Source organism: Hesperophylax consimilis, chromosome 6, assembly GCF_061612785.1.
Source record: "Hesperophylax consimilis isolate HC1 chromosome 6, BYU_Hcon_1.0, whole genome shotgun sequence".
NCBI classification, from domain to species: domain Eukaryota; kingdom Metazoa; phylum Arthropoda; class Insecta; order Trichoptera; family Limnephilidae; genus Hesperophylax; species Hesperophylax consimilis.
Genome location: NC_142841.1, coordinates 3,695,377 through 3,712,936, shown reverse-complemented (window position 1 = coordinate 3,712,936; position 17,560 = coordinate 3,695,377). Strand labels below are relative to the sequence as shown.

Genomic DNA, 17,560 nt, shown 5'->3' with positions numbered 1-17,560 from the left:
CTTTGAAATTTTCAGCAAAATCAGTTCAGTAGTTTAGGAGTCTAAGGGACAAACAAAGAAGGTCATTGGCCGAGTTGGCATCGAGTTTGGGTCCCACTCAGGCGTAGTGTGTTCAATTCCTCGGCTGGCTCCAGTCAAATCCTCCCACACAAACAAATTTTCCGCTTACTGTAGTGGTAGTAAATTTTCAAATATTGTCAGGTTATTTTTAACCCTGAAATGCTTGTCTTCCAATCAAAAAAAAACATTTAGATTTATTTTTTTATTTTATAAATGTTAAAAAAATATAATTTTGATGACTTCCTCAACTACCATACTAGGCTCGTGCCAGTATTACGGTATCGTACATGATTTATGTAGGAATAAAAATAATAAAACATAATGGAAAAGGAAATTGTTATGGTTAAAAAAACATATTAGAAATCGAAATAAAGATAAAACTAAATAAACGATAGAGTTAAAATTTTATTTTTATCTTTTTATCATTAATTTTGATATGCATGATAAAATACATTTTATTAGAATAAACTGATATAAAATATCAAAGATCGTAGCCTCTCCTATAAATATTTTCCGTTGACATATTCATTTTTTTTAAATGAGAATAGATCACACCCACCACAGAAATAAACATAAAAAATAAACAAAGCTGGTTCAAGTTCTTCATTATTGATTCATATTGTGTATTATAAAACCGAGAAAAATCTTATGTGGCTTCCGGCAGTATAATGAAATGTAAATGTTGATTGAGTGAAATATATGTTTGGGGTGAATTAAATAAATTTTCAAATTGAAACAAAAAGCAATTTTATCTCTTGTTGTGTTTTTCTAACATGTATTATATTGTTTTAATTTTTTTATTGTCACGAAGCCTTAGGTATACTTTTAAGAGGTTTCGTGCATATATAAGAAATAAAAAAATGGAATTTAACTTCACATACAGTGCAACAAAGTCAATGACAGACGTCAAGTATAATTTTGCTCCGTATAAAATAGTGGAACAAAGCGCAAAAGTTTAATGTAAATATTATATAACTTGTGTATCTGTGCATCATAGTGCGGCGGAAATTCTGGAACTAATTTTATGTATGTACTGAACCGCATTCAAGATAAACTCATTACAAAAAAATTTAAAAACTGAGATTTTAACAAATTATTTGGATGCCCTACCTACATATGGCATATTTACTCTACTAGTCAATAGATGTCAGTAAATACCTACATACATTAAAATTATAAAATAAATTGAGTTACGCCTACGAATCAATAGATGGCAATGCTTGCAAACTTGTGAAGGAAAATATTTTTAATTCAACTATTGCCCAATAGATGGTGACAGGTTTATAAACATCAAAATTATATTTATTTTTTTTATAAATAATAGAAATCAAAGTTTTTAGTGCACATTGGATCATTTACTAACCCAATATAAAAGTGAATTTAGTTCAGTTGCGGGCAGCGGTCTTCACTACTACTCAACTCTACTTTCCCAATACAATTATTCTGGAGACATCAGAACCAAAATTTATCACTCGCGTTACGAATTTTGACTGCCAACAGGCGCAAGGACAACTTTACCACCTAACTAACCACATAACCACAACATGAATAATTGCAAAGCCTGTTCAGAACCCACTCTCTCCGACGAGTCCGTATTTACCTGCGCCGTGTGCAAGGGAATATTCCATTTGCACTGCAGCGGAGTGGCAGAGACCTCATACCGTCGACTCACTAAAGAACGACGCGCCCAAATTAAATGCAAGAAATGCCTATCTGACACTCCGGCTTTCAATGTCACTGCCAGCGGTGCCTCAACTTTGGACAACGAACTACTATTAAAACAAAACGCAATACTCGACCAAAACACCCAAATTCTCGCCACAATCTCAGCAATGAGTAAACAATACGAGGATATTCTACTTCGAGTCCACGAACTCGAGAATATAAACAAAAAACTTGAAAAAAAAACTGTGATCTTGAAGCGCGCTTAGAGCTAATAGAAGGACAATTTGAAAATTTAGACAGGGAAAACAGGTCGAAAAACGTAGAAATACGAGGAATCCCGGAAATAAGCGGAGAAGACTTAAAAAATGTTGTTTTCAATATCCAAAAAATTACAAATGCCGGAACAGAAGTGAAAAACGTGGAAGCAGCCTACCGTACTGGACAAAAAACCAACAAGGATTTACAACGGCCAATAATCCTCAGATTCAAAACAAACGATGACCGTGACATCTTCTTAAATGACATAAAAACATTTAACAAGCGATCTGCAAATCGGGAGGATAAACTAAACACAAATATCATAGGAATGGCAGGAAAGAGCTCTCAGATTTATATCAATGAACACTTGACATTTCGAGCTAAACATCATTGGTTTCTTGCACGTAAGGCTACACGAGACAATATTTTTAAGTTTGCCTGGACCAGAGGGGGACAAGTATATGTACGCAAAGACGTTGGGACGCCCGTTATACTTATCAATGAAAAAACCAAAAACCTTTTATCTCCCTCACCAAATAACTTATAATCAATTTTCATCCTTTGGTATACTTTTATTTTACTTGATTCTCCTGTATACTATTATATATTCATCTATATATTACTTGATACTCTCTGTTACAAAAAACATATTATTGGATTTTTCTAGCCCAAAGACATTTAACAAAAGCATGTACCCCATCATTGTTTTTAATCGATCAAATAACTTAATACAATCACCTCTTTCCAGTAATCTACTTTTCTTATCATGTAGAAAATGTGTTATTGTAATTGCATCAAAACCATTACAACTTACTATGCTTTATACAATTATATACATTGCTTATTTTGTTATTGCTTTTAATAACTGGCGAACTCCTTCTCGACTATTGCCAACAACAGAAACCAGTGGTACAACTTATTTTAATAATATTCTACATATTGATACGATTACCCTTAAATGCAATATTACTTTAATTACTAACAAGAATGAAATTAACTTTTTAAATTTTATTGTTTTTAGTTCTGCGAACAATAAGAATTTTCGGAAATATTTTTTTTTTCTTACATTACTTAACCGTGCGTTATTTTTACCTACAAACAAGATTTTTATCTCAAAATCATTATTTCAAATCCCATGTATACCACATATTCATTATACCATTGCTTTCAATTCTTATTTCTATAATCTTCCTAATTTCAAAATGACCAAGTATAAATTATATTCTTATGTTACATCTTCACAACAAATCAATACCTATATTACTAATAAAGATATCACTGTCACTACATCTTTACTATTAATAATTAACGCAATGCAAAAAACCAAAAAATGGAAGACTTAGCAGATCTACTAGATAATACAACACCTATCCCATGTTCATCAACCAACGATTCTGAAGTTGTACGTCAATTATTATTAACTAATTCTACCCTTATGATATTTTCAATGAACATTAGAAGTATTAACAAAAATTTTGATGAATTATCCATTCTTCTTACTGACCTTGCCTTAGATTTCGATGTAATTGTCTTGACCGAATGCTGGATTCAAAAAAATTTCATTCCTAAAACAATAAAAAACTACAATCACTATAACACACTACATAACCAAACTCAAAACGATGGCGTTATTGTATACATCAAAAATCACATCCCACACTCAGTCAAAGAGATCAGAATTAAAAACGCCAACTGCCTTCAAATACAACTTGATAACCTCATAACAATCCTTACTATATACAGATCTCCGAATACACATAATATAACCCCATTCTTATACTCACTACAAGAAATAGTAACAAACATAAAACACTGCCAAAACACTTACATAATTGGTGACCTTAACATAAATATAATCAACAAAACGCATCCTCAAGCCAACGAATACCTAAATGCACTAACTTTATTAGGATATTTGCCAGCTGTCACCTCTCCAACAAGAGAATCAGACATAAACAATAGTAGTTGTATAGATCATGTGTTCGTTAAGAGTAAACTAGACAACAAATCCATTGTATATCAATCAACTATAACAGACCACTATGCAATCATTACTTCCATCACCAAAAAAATTCACAAACCAACTCAAAATGCTCCACCCCAAGTAATGATTTCTTATGAAATTCTCCTAGATCATGTCTCGAAAGAAAATTGGGAACTCATCTATTCTTGTACTGATGCCAACTCTGCATGCGATTTATTTATAAATACTTTACATAACCACTTGGCCAAAGCAACATCATATTCAAAAACTAAAACAAACCGATCGCAAACAAAAATTAAACCATGGATCACTGCTGGTATTCTCCACTGTATCAGAAAGCGTGATAAGATCCATCACTTCTGTAGGAAAAACCCTAGCGACTATGCATCTCTCATATTCTACAAACGTTATAGAAATAACTGCAAAAAAATAATTGACACTGTTAAAAGGGATTATTACAAAAAAAAAATCAGTGAAGCTACCGACGATAAAAAAAAAATTTGGAATATCATAAAAGATATAGCCAACATTAATAAAACCGACACACCTATTGTTAAAATTAATATCGAAGACAAAACAATACATGTAAATTCTGAACCTGAAAAAATATCCGACCATTTCAATCAATTTTTTTGCAATATCGGTCCCAACTTAGCAAAAAAAATTTTAGCCAGAAAAAACGTCTCAGAGAAAGATCTTGCAAATGGTATACCTATCAGTACTCTGACCTACAACCCGTTTCACTTCACTCCCACTACTGAATCAGAAATTATGGAAATAATAGCATCTCTCAAAAACAGTAACTCCACCGGAATAGATCACATCTCGGCAAAAATTATTAAACACCTCCAAAAATTTATCGCCCCCCCTCTTAAACACATAATCAACTCAAGCTTCAAAACTGGTACTTTTCCTAACTCCTTAAAACAGGCTACAATAATCCCAATCTTCAAAGCAGGTGACAAATTATCTGTAAATAACTACCGACCGATATCCTTACTAAGCACAATATCTAAAATTGTAGAAAAAGCTGTAAAACATAGACTGTGTAAGTTCCTCGAAGATAACAACATATTATCAGACAACCAATATGGCTTTCGCAAAGGTAGAAGTACATCTGATGCAATAGCTGCCCTCACGAAAATCGTTTCCTATAATCTTGACATTGGTCGCAAACCACTGGCTGTCTTTCTCGATCTTGCGAAAGCATTTGATACGGTCTCTCATTCCTTACTGCTAAAAAAACTACATCGGGTTGGAATAACAGGAGTAGCCTACACATGGTTTGAAAACTATCTAATGAACCGAACACAACAAACTCTCATCCACTCTGACAAAACACATATAAGCGAAAAATTACCTATGTCCTTTGGTGTACCTCAAGGCAGTATACTAGGACCAATTTTATTTCTTGTATACATAAACTCACTTTGTGCCATGAATATTGGAGGTAAAATATTATCATTTGCCGATGACACTGTTCTAATATTTGAAGATGTAACATGGGAATCAGTCACTAACAAAGCTAATAATGGTCTATTAAAAGTAAAACATTGGCTGGACACAAACCTCCTCACACTTAACATCGACAAAACCCAATATATGACATTTTCCATCCGCAAACATAATGTACCCAACAACTGCCCTAAACCTATTATTCACTCGTGTTCATTCAATTTACACACTCACGAAATCACACCTAATATAAATTGCACGTGTTCTACCCTTAAATCATCAAATGCAGTTAAATATTTGGGAATAATCATAGACAACCAACTACGGTGGGAAGCCCATATCAGTGACACAGTAAACAAACTTCGTAAACTCTGCCATGTATTCTGCTCCCTTAGGTCCATCCTTGATTTACAGACTTTAAGAAGCGTATACTTTGCCCTTTTCCAATCTATAGCAACGTATGGTATAGTGGGATGGGGTGGTTGTGCTGAATCCATTATTAATCCTATTATTACAGTTCAAAAACTAATTTTGAGAATTATATTTAAATGCCAACCTACCCATCCCTCTAATGAACTCTTTGCTAAAATCAGGGTCTTAGATATACGACAGTTATTTACTAAGGTAAGCATTTGTTACATACGAAAAAATAACCTACTGTTGGCTCCACAACACCAAGCTCACACCCGCTTTTCATCAAACCTGGGTTGCGTGGTTCCTCAAACTAAAACCTCTTTCGCTCAACGGCAATTCTGGTTCATCGCGCCTAAAATATACAATGCATTGAGTACCGACTTAAAGTCAAGTAATTCTATATCCATATTTACTGCTCGTGTACATCAATGGATATTTGAAAGGGGACGACCTTTCTTCAAAGATTATATGAGTTCCTAACACAAAAAAAAAATTAAAAACTTCTTTTCCAACTTGTCTCATATCACGAAAATTAAAATTAAGTGTTGAACATAAACATGTTGTCTTATAGATAATACCTAAGTTATATAAACTTGCACACAAACAATTATATGCATTAAACAATCTACATTAATTATGTTTAAATTTTAATCTTAATGTTTGATATTTTTAATTTTTATTTGTATCTTTTTAATATACATATACTTTTTCTTTATTTTTCAGTTTACTATTAATTTTAATATACTTGTTTTTAGTTTTATTTATCATCAAATTTGTTTTTCTTTTTTTTCTTCTCTAATTCTTTCTTATGTTTCTATAAAATAGTATTTTTTAGTTCTTCTAAGTTATTTTTATTATTATTACTTCATTATGATTTATACTTACATACTTATGTTACTATAAGTATTTTTTAGTTCTTTTATGTCATTGTTATTATTATTTCATGTATAACTACCACAACACGGGCATTAGCCTAGTATGGTAGTTAAAAAAAATGTCTAAACATGTAACTTGTAAACATTTATTAAATAATAAAAAAAAAAAAAAAAAAAAAAATTGATATATATTTTGACGGCCTCCGTGGTCGAGGGGTAAGGCTCTCAAAAAGCTAGCCGAAGGTCGTGGGTCCAAATCCCGGCGTGCGGAAGTAAATTTTATTTGTTTTTATTGATTAATTTGTATTATTTCACAAATAATTACTCATTTAAAATAATGTAATATAGTATAATTTGCCTTGGTGTAAGACAACAGTTCGAAAGTGAAAAGTTACTTGAATTGGTTTTGGCCGTATTTGTCAGGCCAGATCTGAATACTCAGGTTCTTCCCCACCTTCTTCCTCTTCCCCTCCTCACTACCTTCACCTTTACAACGTACCCCAATTGTGGATGCCACAGTCTCACTCACTGGCCCTAGACGGTTGGGATCAGTTGGGACTCTTGTGGGGTGAAAATTGAGTGTTGCTTTTAATCTTCAAAGTGTTTATACATATTTGGAGTCAAAAAGCTTCTGGCATCTTTTGAAAACCGAGTGCTCTTGCAAAAAATTCTTTTTTAGACTTTTGACTAGATCATAGCTTTGATTAGGTATGGTTGGGTTAGGTTAGGTTAGGTTAAAAGTTATGATTTGGTTAAGGAAAGCCCTGCTTCAGGATTTTGCAAGGGTCAACGGAGGATGGATTGTAAAATGAATCAGAGTAAAATGACAGTTTTTTTTGCTAATTATAACATAGGTCTTTGATTTAGAAATATTTTTACAAAAAAAATTGTCACTACTGTAGAGAATTTTGTCATTAAGTCTGGATAAATAGCTAATTCTTAAGAGTGGAGGTTCAATCATTTGTTGTGGTCAAACAACGGTTTATAAACTCATTTATAAAATCCTGAATAAGAAAACAGAATTTAATTAAAAAAATGTTATTAAATTACATACACAGATGATGAATATGTGATCACCACTTCTTAAATCAAAACCCTACTATATGTGGTTAACAAGAGAAATCTTAAAATACATTAAAACTATTAATATTTAAAAACTTAAAATAATCGCGCTACTTTCCATCAGTTTTACTTTAAAATCTTCATTTCAAAGGCTACAAAGCGACAGTAACATCAAAGAGTGTCAGACGTAAAATGTTTAATCATGAAAGGAGGAGTAAATTGAACCGTCAAGCGGGTTTTTTCAGGTGGCGATGATGGGACTCGAGGGTCGTTAGGTTAGGTTAGGTTCTCCGTCAGCAAAAACAACGACCACCCAGTCTACAGTTCCGGCCAAAGAAGCAAGATATTAAATAAGTGGTTCTTAACCTTTTTCAAGTCAGGAAGCACATAAGAAAAAATCGCGGAGTACCGAAATCAATACCGGAGTGGGGCAAGAGGGTGGGCGTATAGCGAATTTCCGAGGAAAACATAAAAAAGGAACTTAGAATCTAAATAATTTTTTTTGGAGCGATGAACTCGATTTGGAGCTAATTCAAATCGTAATAGAGTTGAGGTAACAACACTACATAATTTTAACTTAAATTAAACAGATTACATAACATAAAAAAAATTATATTATAAACAAAATACATGTATTACACTGGAATAAAATTATTTGTGACGTAATAAATGAGCTTGTCGGCTTTTGCAGATTTCAGGCACATTAGGTATAATATTTTATGTAGCTACTTTAATTATTATTATTATATTTTATATATTGTAATTATTATACTCTCCATCTACATTGGTAAGTCTTTCGTATTTTTTAATTTTTATACTGTCGAGAGTTAACACAAATACGAAGTTGATAACTTTAATAAATTTTAACAGGCCTAGTTACAGCTACGAGACCCTTTATAAATATAAACCAAGTAGGAAAAATATATTAGACATGTTGTTGTTGGCAATCTATAACTATAATATATTATTTAACTAATTTTGAACTGTTTAACTTTTAGCACTTTCTTGTACTTGCGATGAGCCTGTTTGAATTTCGCGGAGCTTTTGCAATAAGTGACTTCATGACAATAAAACAACCATATACTACACATTCTAATGCAGCCAAAAGCCGCATTAAAGAATAATTCATCAAGAAATAAAACGGTGAATGTAATAACATACACCCCACACGACAAAGAAACTATATCATGCATTTCCACCACACTGAAACTACTAACTAAAGATCACTTCATGGTAGTAAAACCTCCTATGCGGACGATACAGTAATCATTGAAAGTGATAATACATGTGAATTAGTAAAACTAAAAGCAACACATAAACTTACTATCTCTAAATAGCGAAAAAACTCATGTTATACCATTTGCAATAAAATCAAATGACATTCCACAAAATTATAAATGATAATTTAATGATAATTTAATAATAATTTAATTTAAATAATTTATGATATATTTATTTTTTTATTTTTATTAAATTAAATATTTATTTAAATATTTAATTTAATTTAAATAATTTATGATAATTTAATGATAATTTAAAAAGCATAAAAAAAATATCTGTACAATCAACTGTTCCACACAGAAAATTTCAAATAAAATTAAATACTAAGGAATAATAATACACACAAACCTAAACTGGAAGGATCAAATCAACAAAACCGTCAACAAAATATGAAAATGAAATTTGAAAATTCCTCACAAAAAAATCTAACATCGGTCTACCACGCTTTAGTTCAATCAAATCTCCAATACGCTGTATTTAGCTGGGGAGCTGCATTCAAAACAAATCTACTCCGTGTTGAAATTGACAACCAACAACCAACAACCAACGTCTGATTATAAAAATAATATTGAAAAAACCAAGAGATTATCCAACACACTTCATTTTTGAAGAATTTAAAGTATTAAAATTTAATGATCGTGTCCGAAAAAAAAAATAATTCAAATAGTAAAAGAAAAACAAAATCTCGGCATTTTAATTGAAAATTGTACTCGTCAAAAACATTTATTTCCATCACAAAAATGTAACACCACTTTTACTGTACATTATTACATCTATCTTGGGAAAAAATACTTCAACAGCCTACTTGAAAACATCAGATCAATCCAAAAATGATAAACAACTACTAAAAGCCAGTAGCCGGAGAAGTTCAGTGTAAAAATACCACAATGATGAAACTATGTTAAGGCGATGCCATACGTAGTAATGCAAAATCATGTGTTTTTGGTTTGAAAATTTGGTCGCCTAGAAATGTTTCAGATGCTTTAATTAAATACTGAGAGTAGAATACATCTTGGCCTTTAAAATAATCGAATATTTTTTAGATAAGTCTTTTTATAAGCCCAGAAAAAAATAATGTAAAGGCCCATGAAAACTGCTTTAAAGTTCAAAATATCCTACTTACGAACCCATTTTCGTTTATGATTTGATTGTATAATGTGGCAAATTAAGTTATTTATAAAATAATCGAAAAAAAATTAAATATTTATGCCTGAACATCCACAAAATAAAATAAAAGGCACTTTTTGGCCATGTTTTTTTCTTGCATAAATCAAAACAGGCGAATGGTGTTAAGCGGTAATTTAAACCTTATCGTCATCTACGTAAGGGTTGTTATTGATAGCGGCTCAATTAAAAATATTACACGACGTAGTGCATCGCCTTAATTGATGCTCAACACTCTTTTAAACACAAGCTCCAGCTTCTATAGAAGAGAAACATTAAAATAACAAAAGCATTGAAAACTGGTTTTATGGATTATCTTAATTAATATACATTATTATACTCTGTAAATTGATTAATTATTAGAGGCGGGTATGGGTACCGTTTTTCTGAGAACCATTCATTGGATAACCAATAAACCCCCTGTGGTTCCCTACGTTTTGGTTACTTAGCGGGTGTGTCCGGATTCACGGGGGTGAGGATTGTCTAGGTCTACTGTGTGGCGGGCCGGATTCGTAGAGACTGGTTAAGAGAGATCTTTTTACTTCTCGAACTGGACTCTCTCGACCCATCGCCTTGCACCGCAATGGGATGGATGAATTTAAACGTCCGTCGCTCCTGGACACACTGACCCCCAGATTCCTACCCACCCCTCATACGTTGCATCTTCTATGATCCTCCTGTCCTTCCTTTCTCGAAAAAACCCTCCACGCAATATCCTGAAAGATGACATAGGCCCCGGGGGAAATAATCTTCCACCTTGAAACATTCCTCAAATATACATTATATTATTTTAAATTATTGGATTGTGAATAAATATAAATAAATCAAATTAAATTTACTTCCGCACGCCGGGATTTAATCCCGTGACCTTTGGATTGCTAGTCAAGAGCCTTATCTCTCGACCTCGGACGCTAATATAAAAAAAAATATGTACGTAAATTTTCAAGAAAAAGTTTATATTATTATTTAAGTAAACAATAATTTTACTGTAAATATGTAAAAAAAGGTCGCAGAGCACCGGTTAAGAACCACTGCATTTAAAGCAACCCTGTTCGTTAGCAAAGTGGAGAGCTTGACGCTTTTGAAGCGGTACTACCAGAAACGCAAAGGTTTTTTATTTTGTATACCAAACCATTTATTTATTGTTATCAAGTTTAATTTGTAGAAATCGATTTTTACTTAAGGTTTTTCTTTTACAGATTCATGAATATTATTTTTCAATTCATAAAAAACAGTTTATTTATAAATAAGTTCTGCTGTGCAATTATTATTACGCGTGACACCAGTTTAGCCTTTGAAGGCATTATCAAATTGTCATGAAAAATTGATAGTTTGATAATGCCTTCAGAATGCGAAACAACTGTCACGCGTTATAATATTTAACACAGCTTGTTTATAAACGAACTGTTTTTTAAAAATTGAATAGTAATATTGTTGAAAACCATTTTTTAATTCGATTTTAATTCATTGCCAAGTCAACCACGGCTTTTTAGGACAGTACGATAGATCTTGTTAAATGAAAAATAGCGGCAATAAAAATTACTTTGAAAATGGTCATATTTCAGGTCATAGAAAAACTAACATATTTTCCGGATTTATTTTTAGTAACTTGTGTTCACAAATTTTTAATTCTTTAGATCTAGATGTCAGAAGTAATATACCATATTTAAGATATCTGTAGAATAAGTGACGAAGAGAGAAAGCATGACAGGTACTGAAGAGATAAACTGATTTAAGTGTATGCATTGAAAGTGTATCCGTCCAAAGTAAGTGCAATTTATCTTTAATTCTGTTGAAATTGTTCGAAAATTCTCAAATATCGAAATTCTATCTTGAACAGAAAATCAATTTCACTATCTGTCCGCGGTCTAGAAGTCTTATTTAAACTAGTGACATCAGTTTCTTTCAAATGGGTATAGATCTCAATTTCGATTTTCAAAAGGAATAAGCCGATTGTAATCACGTAGAGAATGCTATGCAACGCATTCTGTAAGAACCTCACATTAGTGTATAGGTTCGGTTTTGTTTTGTTTTTTTTTGTTGTTTTTTTTTATCGTTTTTATTAACTTTCAAAAATACAGTTTTTATTATTAACCCTTTCAATACCAGACTTTTTCCAGCCAAGGAAAAAAATGTTTGTATACATTATTGAGTTCTGTGATTTTTATCAATATTTTTCCTTTTTTTTTTTTTTTCCTTACGGTTTTCGAAATATTTCATGTTCCTGAGGAAGAACATTGGGGCTTAGGGGGTGTAAGTCAAAGAACGGGTAGTACGAGGCGCATACATAATTTTAAAGTGTTTTTAATTGTTTAAATAGTAAATAAATACACAAAAATCAATTCTATTAATCTATAAAAGCAATCATATTAAATTGCAATTTAATATTATGCTAAAATTACTTTAGTAAAAAAGAAATAATCAAAATATATATTTTTTTTAAAAACGGACCATTACCCTAAATTAACGTAAGACAAACAAAAAGAACAAAAAATATTAATGATGAAATAAAACAAAACAATTTCTTTCTCTTTGGAGACACACGCCCACATTCGTGCTTTTGGCCGTGTAACTTTCAAAATCATAGACGAACCCACTGGCTCCCGCTCGGGAGAAGACTTCGATGCCCCACTTGTGTGGCTTGTTTTTAATATATTGTTTCAAATTACTTCTCCCATTGAATGGTATCATGAGCTCGTCTACAGAATTGAATTCCTCAGGTTCGATCTTGGCCATATTTTCAAGGAGGGCATTTACCATAGGCCTTATTTTAAATAAATTGTCGTAACCCTCTTGTCCTCTTGGAATCAACGAGCTATTGTCATTTAAATGAAGACACCAGCGTAACTTAGTGAAACGATTTCTAGTCATGACATCAACGATGAGAGAGAGCCTCGTATCATTGGACCAGTAAAGGTGGAATGCCGGATACTTAAGGATACTCATCATGATGTGCATTACTAGAAATCGTTTCATTTCATTGACCGAGGTGTTCACGCTGGTGCTATTTTCTTGAACTGAATACAAATTTGTCTGCTCAACAATATTTTTTATAGTATTTTCATCTATGAAACATAAAAAATATTGTAGAGCAGACATATCCAGTGGTGGTTTTGAGAAAGTAACATCACAGTAGGAGTCCACATGATTGACATTTTTCTTGATCCACCGTAGATCGGTTCTCAGTCCATGGGAAGCTGATGCCTCACTGGGCTGTCCTTGCGGCACGGCGAAGGACTCTGGCTCGTCTTCCACTAGCTGCTGCCTCTCTTCCAAAGTCTATAATTAAAAATATATACTTTATGGTTTCATTTAAACCCCAAATTTGTTCATACTTAAATCAACATCAAACGCAATAATCGCTGTATTATAACAATAAGAAATAATGACACATCCATTCCAAGAGCTTGGCTCAATGCCTCCAAATTGGTTTCCTCTGCAGCATCCTGGAAATATTCAACTAACCAGCCCTCTTCATCTTCATCTTCCAACTCCAACTCCACGTCGGAAATATCTCCTTCCAGCATCACGGTGATCTCCTCATGTGTCAAACCACGATGCTCCATCTATAAAAATGAATAAAATAAGTTAAAGTCTACCGGAAAATAATAAAATAAATTAATACATCTTGAAAAAATCAAATAAAAACAATATTAAAGGCCAAAGAAAGATTTCTATAAAAAACATCCACGAACAACCAAAGTGCCAGCTCAGGAACATGAATGTTATTACCGAAAACAAAATGATAAACCAATGTTTTTGAATGGAAATCATATTTACATATAAGATTAGACATGTATATACACTACAATAATTATTTTCAACAGAAATATGCGATATCTTACCTTAAAAATAATGTTGAAATCCGAGAAATGTCAAACCGTTAAAAGCTGCAAAACACGCGTTTTTAATTCGAAATAACAGTAATATTATGTGTTTCCAGTACGACATTTGTTCTATTCCTTATAAGCAATATCTTCTTCAAGCGACATGCAAAATACGGGGCTATTTGTTTCATAAAATAGCGAGAAATATTTATTTTTCCTTCGTGTTCCTCCAGAAGCACTCTGGTAAGGAAAGGGTTAAGTCCCTTTAAACTGATTGACATCTTTTGTTTTTAATGAGTTTTTATTATTCAAAATGTACATTTGTTACGTATAAATTTTTTTATAAAATTAGCGACCGGTTTCGACACGTCCGTGTCATTAACTAGCTATTTTAAAACTAAATTTTTAAGTGCAGAAATATGGGGTTTTATTTAGTTTGGTTCTTTGATGGGAGGGATTTGAGAGAGGGGGAGGGGGTTGAGAGGGAAACGGAGGGAGGAGTCAACATAACGGGGAACATTGTCAATAGAGGTGATTTGCAAGGCGCTATTATTTTATTTACTATATTAATGTTTGAATTAATTTTTTTGTTGATTTCTAATGTTTCTAATGCGCACAAATTAAAATATTTATTAATGTTAGAATGTTTAAACTTAGTTTTATCCCGGTTGAAGCTATGGCCTGTCTCTATCAAATGATTAGCAAACTCGGAGAAATTATTATTTTTTAAACATAGTTCGTGTTCCCTAATCCTGGTTTTGAAATTTCTTGTAGTCATACCTACATATTGCGAGTTACTACAACAAGTTACTACAAGTTACTACAAGATCATACCTACATATTGCGAGTTACTACAACAAGTTACTACAAGTTACTACAAGAAATTTCAAAACCAGGATTAGGGAACACGAACTATGTTTAAAAAATAATAATTTCTCCGAGTTTGCTAATCATTTGATAGAGACAGGCCATAGCTTCAACCGGGATAAAACTAAGTTTAAACATTCTAACATTAATAAATATTTTAATTTGTGCGCATTAGAAACATTAGAAATCAACAAAAAAATTAATTCAAACATTAATATAGTAAATAAAATAATAGCACCTTGCAAATCACCTCTATTGACAATGTTCCCCGTTATGTTGACTCCTCCCTCCGTTTCCCTCTCAACCCCCTCCCCCTCCCTCAAATCCCTCCCATCAAAGAACCAAACTAAATAAAACCCCATATTTCTGCACTTAAAAATTTAGTTTTAAAATAGCTAGTTAATGACACGGACGTGTCGAAACCGGTCGCTAATTTTATATTAAAAAAATTTATACGTAACAAATGTACATTGTGAATAATAAAAACTCATTAAAAACAAAAAATGTCTAGAAATTGTTACATAGTGAATGCCAAAGAAATACAAAAAACTGATTGACATCATTTTGTCAACGGGTTCTTTTAACAATTACTTAAACAAATACCTATACAATTTTAACACTTGCATAAAATATACACATAATAACATTAGTAAAAATAAATCTTTCACATAACCATTTTTTTAACATAAATTTCCTTCTCAGAGTCAAATCACAGCTTTTAATTGAGTTGGGTAACATGTTGTAAGTTATTGGAACGAGGTATTCTAGAGTTCTTTGACCGTATTTATTCCAGTATCTGGGAACTCCAGGTCCATCGTTTGCAATTAGTCTTGTATTATGAACACGTGTCACTATTTTATTATGTTCAGATAGAGATGTATAACAGATAATTTTTTTCGAGAAATTGTATAGATAATGACTTTGATATGCCATGTCTTTGTTCGTATTTAGCTTAGTTTAATAATAATTTTAGCAAAGAATATTGTAAATTTTGGACTGAAAGAAGATTTGTTTTGTTGAACATTTTTTTGTTATTTCTGTTATAAGTTATTTTTCGGTATTATAGTTTTTATTTTTTGTTATCACTCCTGCAAAACTTTTGCTATTTTAATGTACCTGTACTTTTTTATACTGTTTGCTTTGCCAATGTGGATTATATTGCACTGTGAAAACCCTTGCACATATCCCAAAATAAAAGTATCGTAATTGTTGTTATTATAATAACAAGAATTTCTGTGAACAGTAAGCCTTGTGTAATGTTGATTACCGATTCTACAGCTCGTAACGCTTATGCGTAGATCTGGCGCAGTAAAAAGGTACTATCCAATATTGCTACCATCCTGACAGGATTGACCGGGCACGGAACAGATAGAAAAAAAGCGTAAATTATATATTTTTTATTATTTATCTAGGGCAAGCTCGAGTGGGAGTCACAACCCTCAAAGTAAATGAAATGTCTCAAGAATATTTATCTCCCAAACGAGAAATACAAAGTAGGTAGATTGAATGAAGAAAACTCTACGGTAGATAATGCAATAAAAAAATATGGTTTAAACTCTTCTCTATTATTATTAATTTATTTCTATACAAGAAGTAATGTATTGGATTTAAAAAAATGTAAGTCATGCTGACAAGATCTTTTACTAACCTGGAAAAATACACTAATCCAATTTATTTCAAGTAAAACAAAGTATCAACGTTCAAATAGGTAGTATACTAATATCGCTGAACAGATCGTTTCAGTAAGTGTTACATACCGAAATGAAAGAAAATTGACATCGCTAGTTTACGAAAGACTTTTAGACTCCTAGATCACCTGAGTAATCAGAAGAACCTTATATTAATTAGTGTAGCAATAATTTGTTTTCGCCACAAAAAGAGAATTTTAGAAGACTAAAGGCCTTACACACCTCTCTGCAATCGGAGAAAACATCGGAGCAATGGTGGGATGCACTCTAGATCTCAGCCCTAACTCCGAAATCGGTACCGGAGCCACAATCAGTTACACACTACGGCAGGGGCGGGTGTGTAGAGAAGACGCCAATTTTACCCCTGCCACCACAAAGCCGTGAGAATAATTTTAGAAAAAAATTACAAAATTTAAAAAATAAAACACATTTATAGGGATCTGAAACTTTTATCTTTTAAACATAAAAGTGCATACTTGAAATTAACATTTTTTTATTTTTTTTTATTTATAAAAAATTTTCACGGACAACAAAGTTCAGAAATAATGCAAAAACTTATTAAAAATTAACACAAACATAATTTTTATACAAGAAAAAAAAGTGAAATAGGACTTCCCTTTCGAAGGAAGTCAAAATCACGGAACTTATTAACAAATAAAAAAGTGTAGATCTTCCTAGAAATGCTAACCAATATAATATCAATGTGTAAATATAATTATATATGTACATTCTAACTCAGCATCACGTTCATTGGTCAAATGCATTGTAGGTACATATTGCATTAGTGATCGATGAACTGGTGGATACAATCTGTTGACAATAAGTTGTAATAATAGTTTGTCTAGCATATAGTTAGTAATGAGATAGAATATTGTTGAAAAATATTGTTTAATATATTTGTACAGCGCCCTTGATTTTTTTTCACATAAACCACGCTATAAAACCCATCAAAATATTATA

The 17,560-nt window shown here is 32.0% G+C and overlaps 1 protein-coding gene across 1 annotated transcript in view; it reads right to left on the bottom strand.

Moving 5' to 3' along the window:
* The window catches only part of mmm (missing minor mitochondria), a 172,326-nt gene that overhangs the window by 149,029 nt on the left and 5,737 nt on the right, over positions 1-17,560 (bottom strand). Inside the window, exons 4-5 of the mRNA XM_089633007.1 lie at positions 13,611-13,784; positions 13,316-13,497 (exon numbers count right to left, since the gene is read on the bottom strand). Of these exons, the coding sequence (XP_089489133.1) occupies positions 13,316-13,497; positions 13,611-13,784 (356 nt within the window). The remainder of the gene's footprint in view (positions 1-13,315; positions 13,498-13,610; positions 13,785-17,560) is intronic.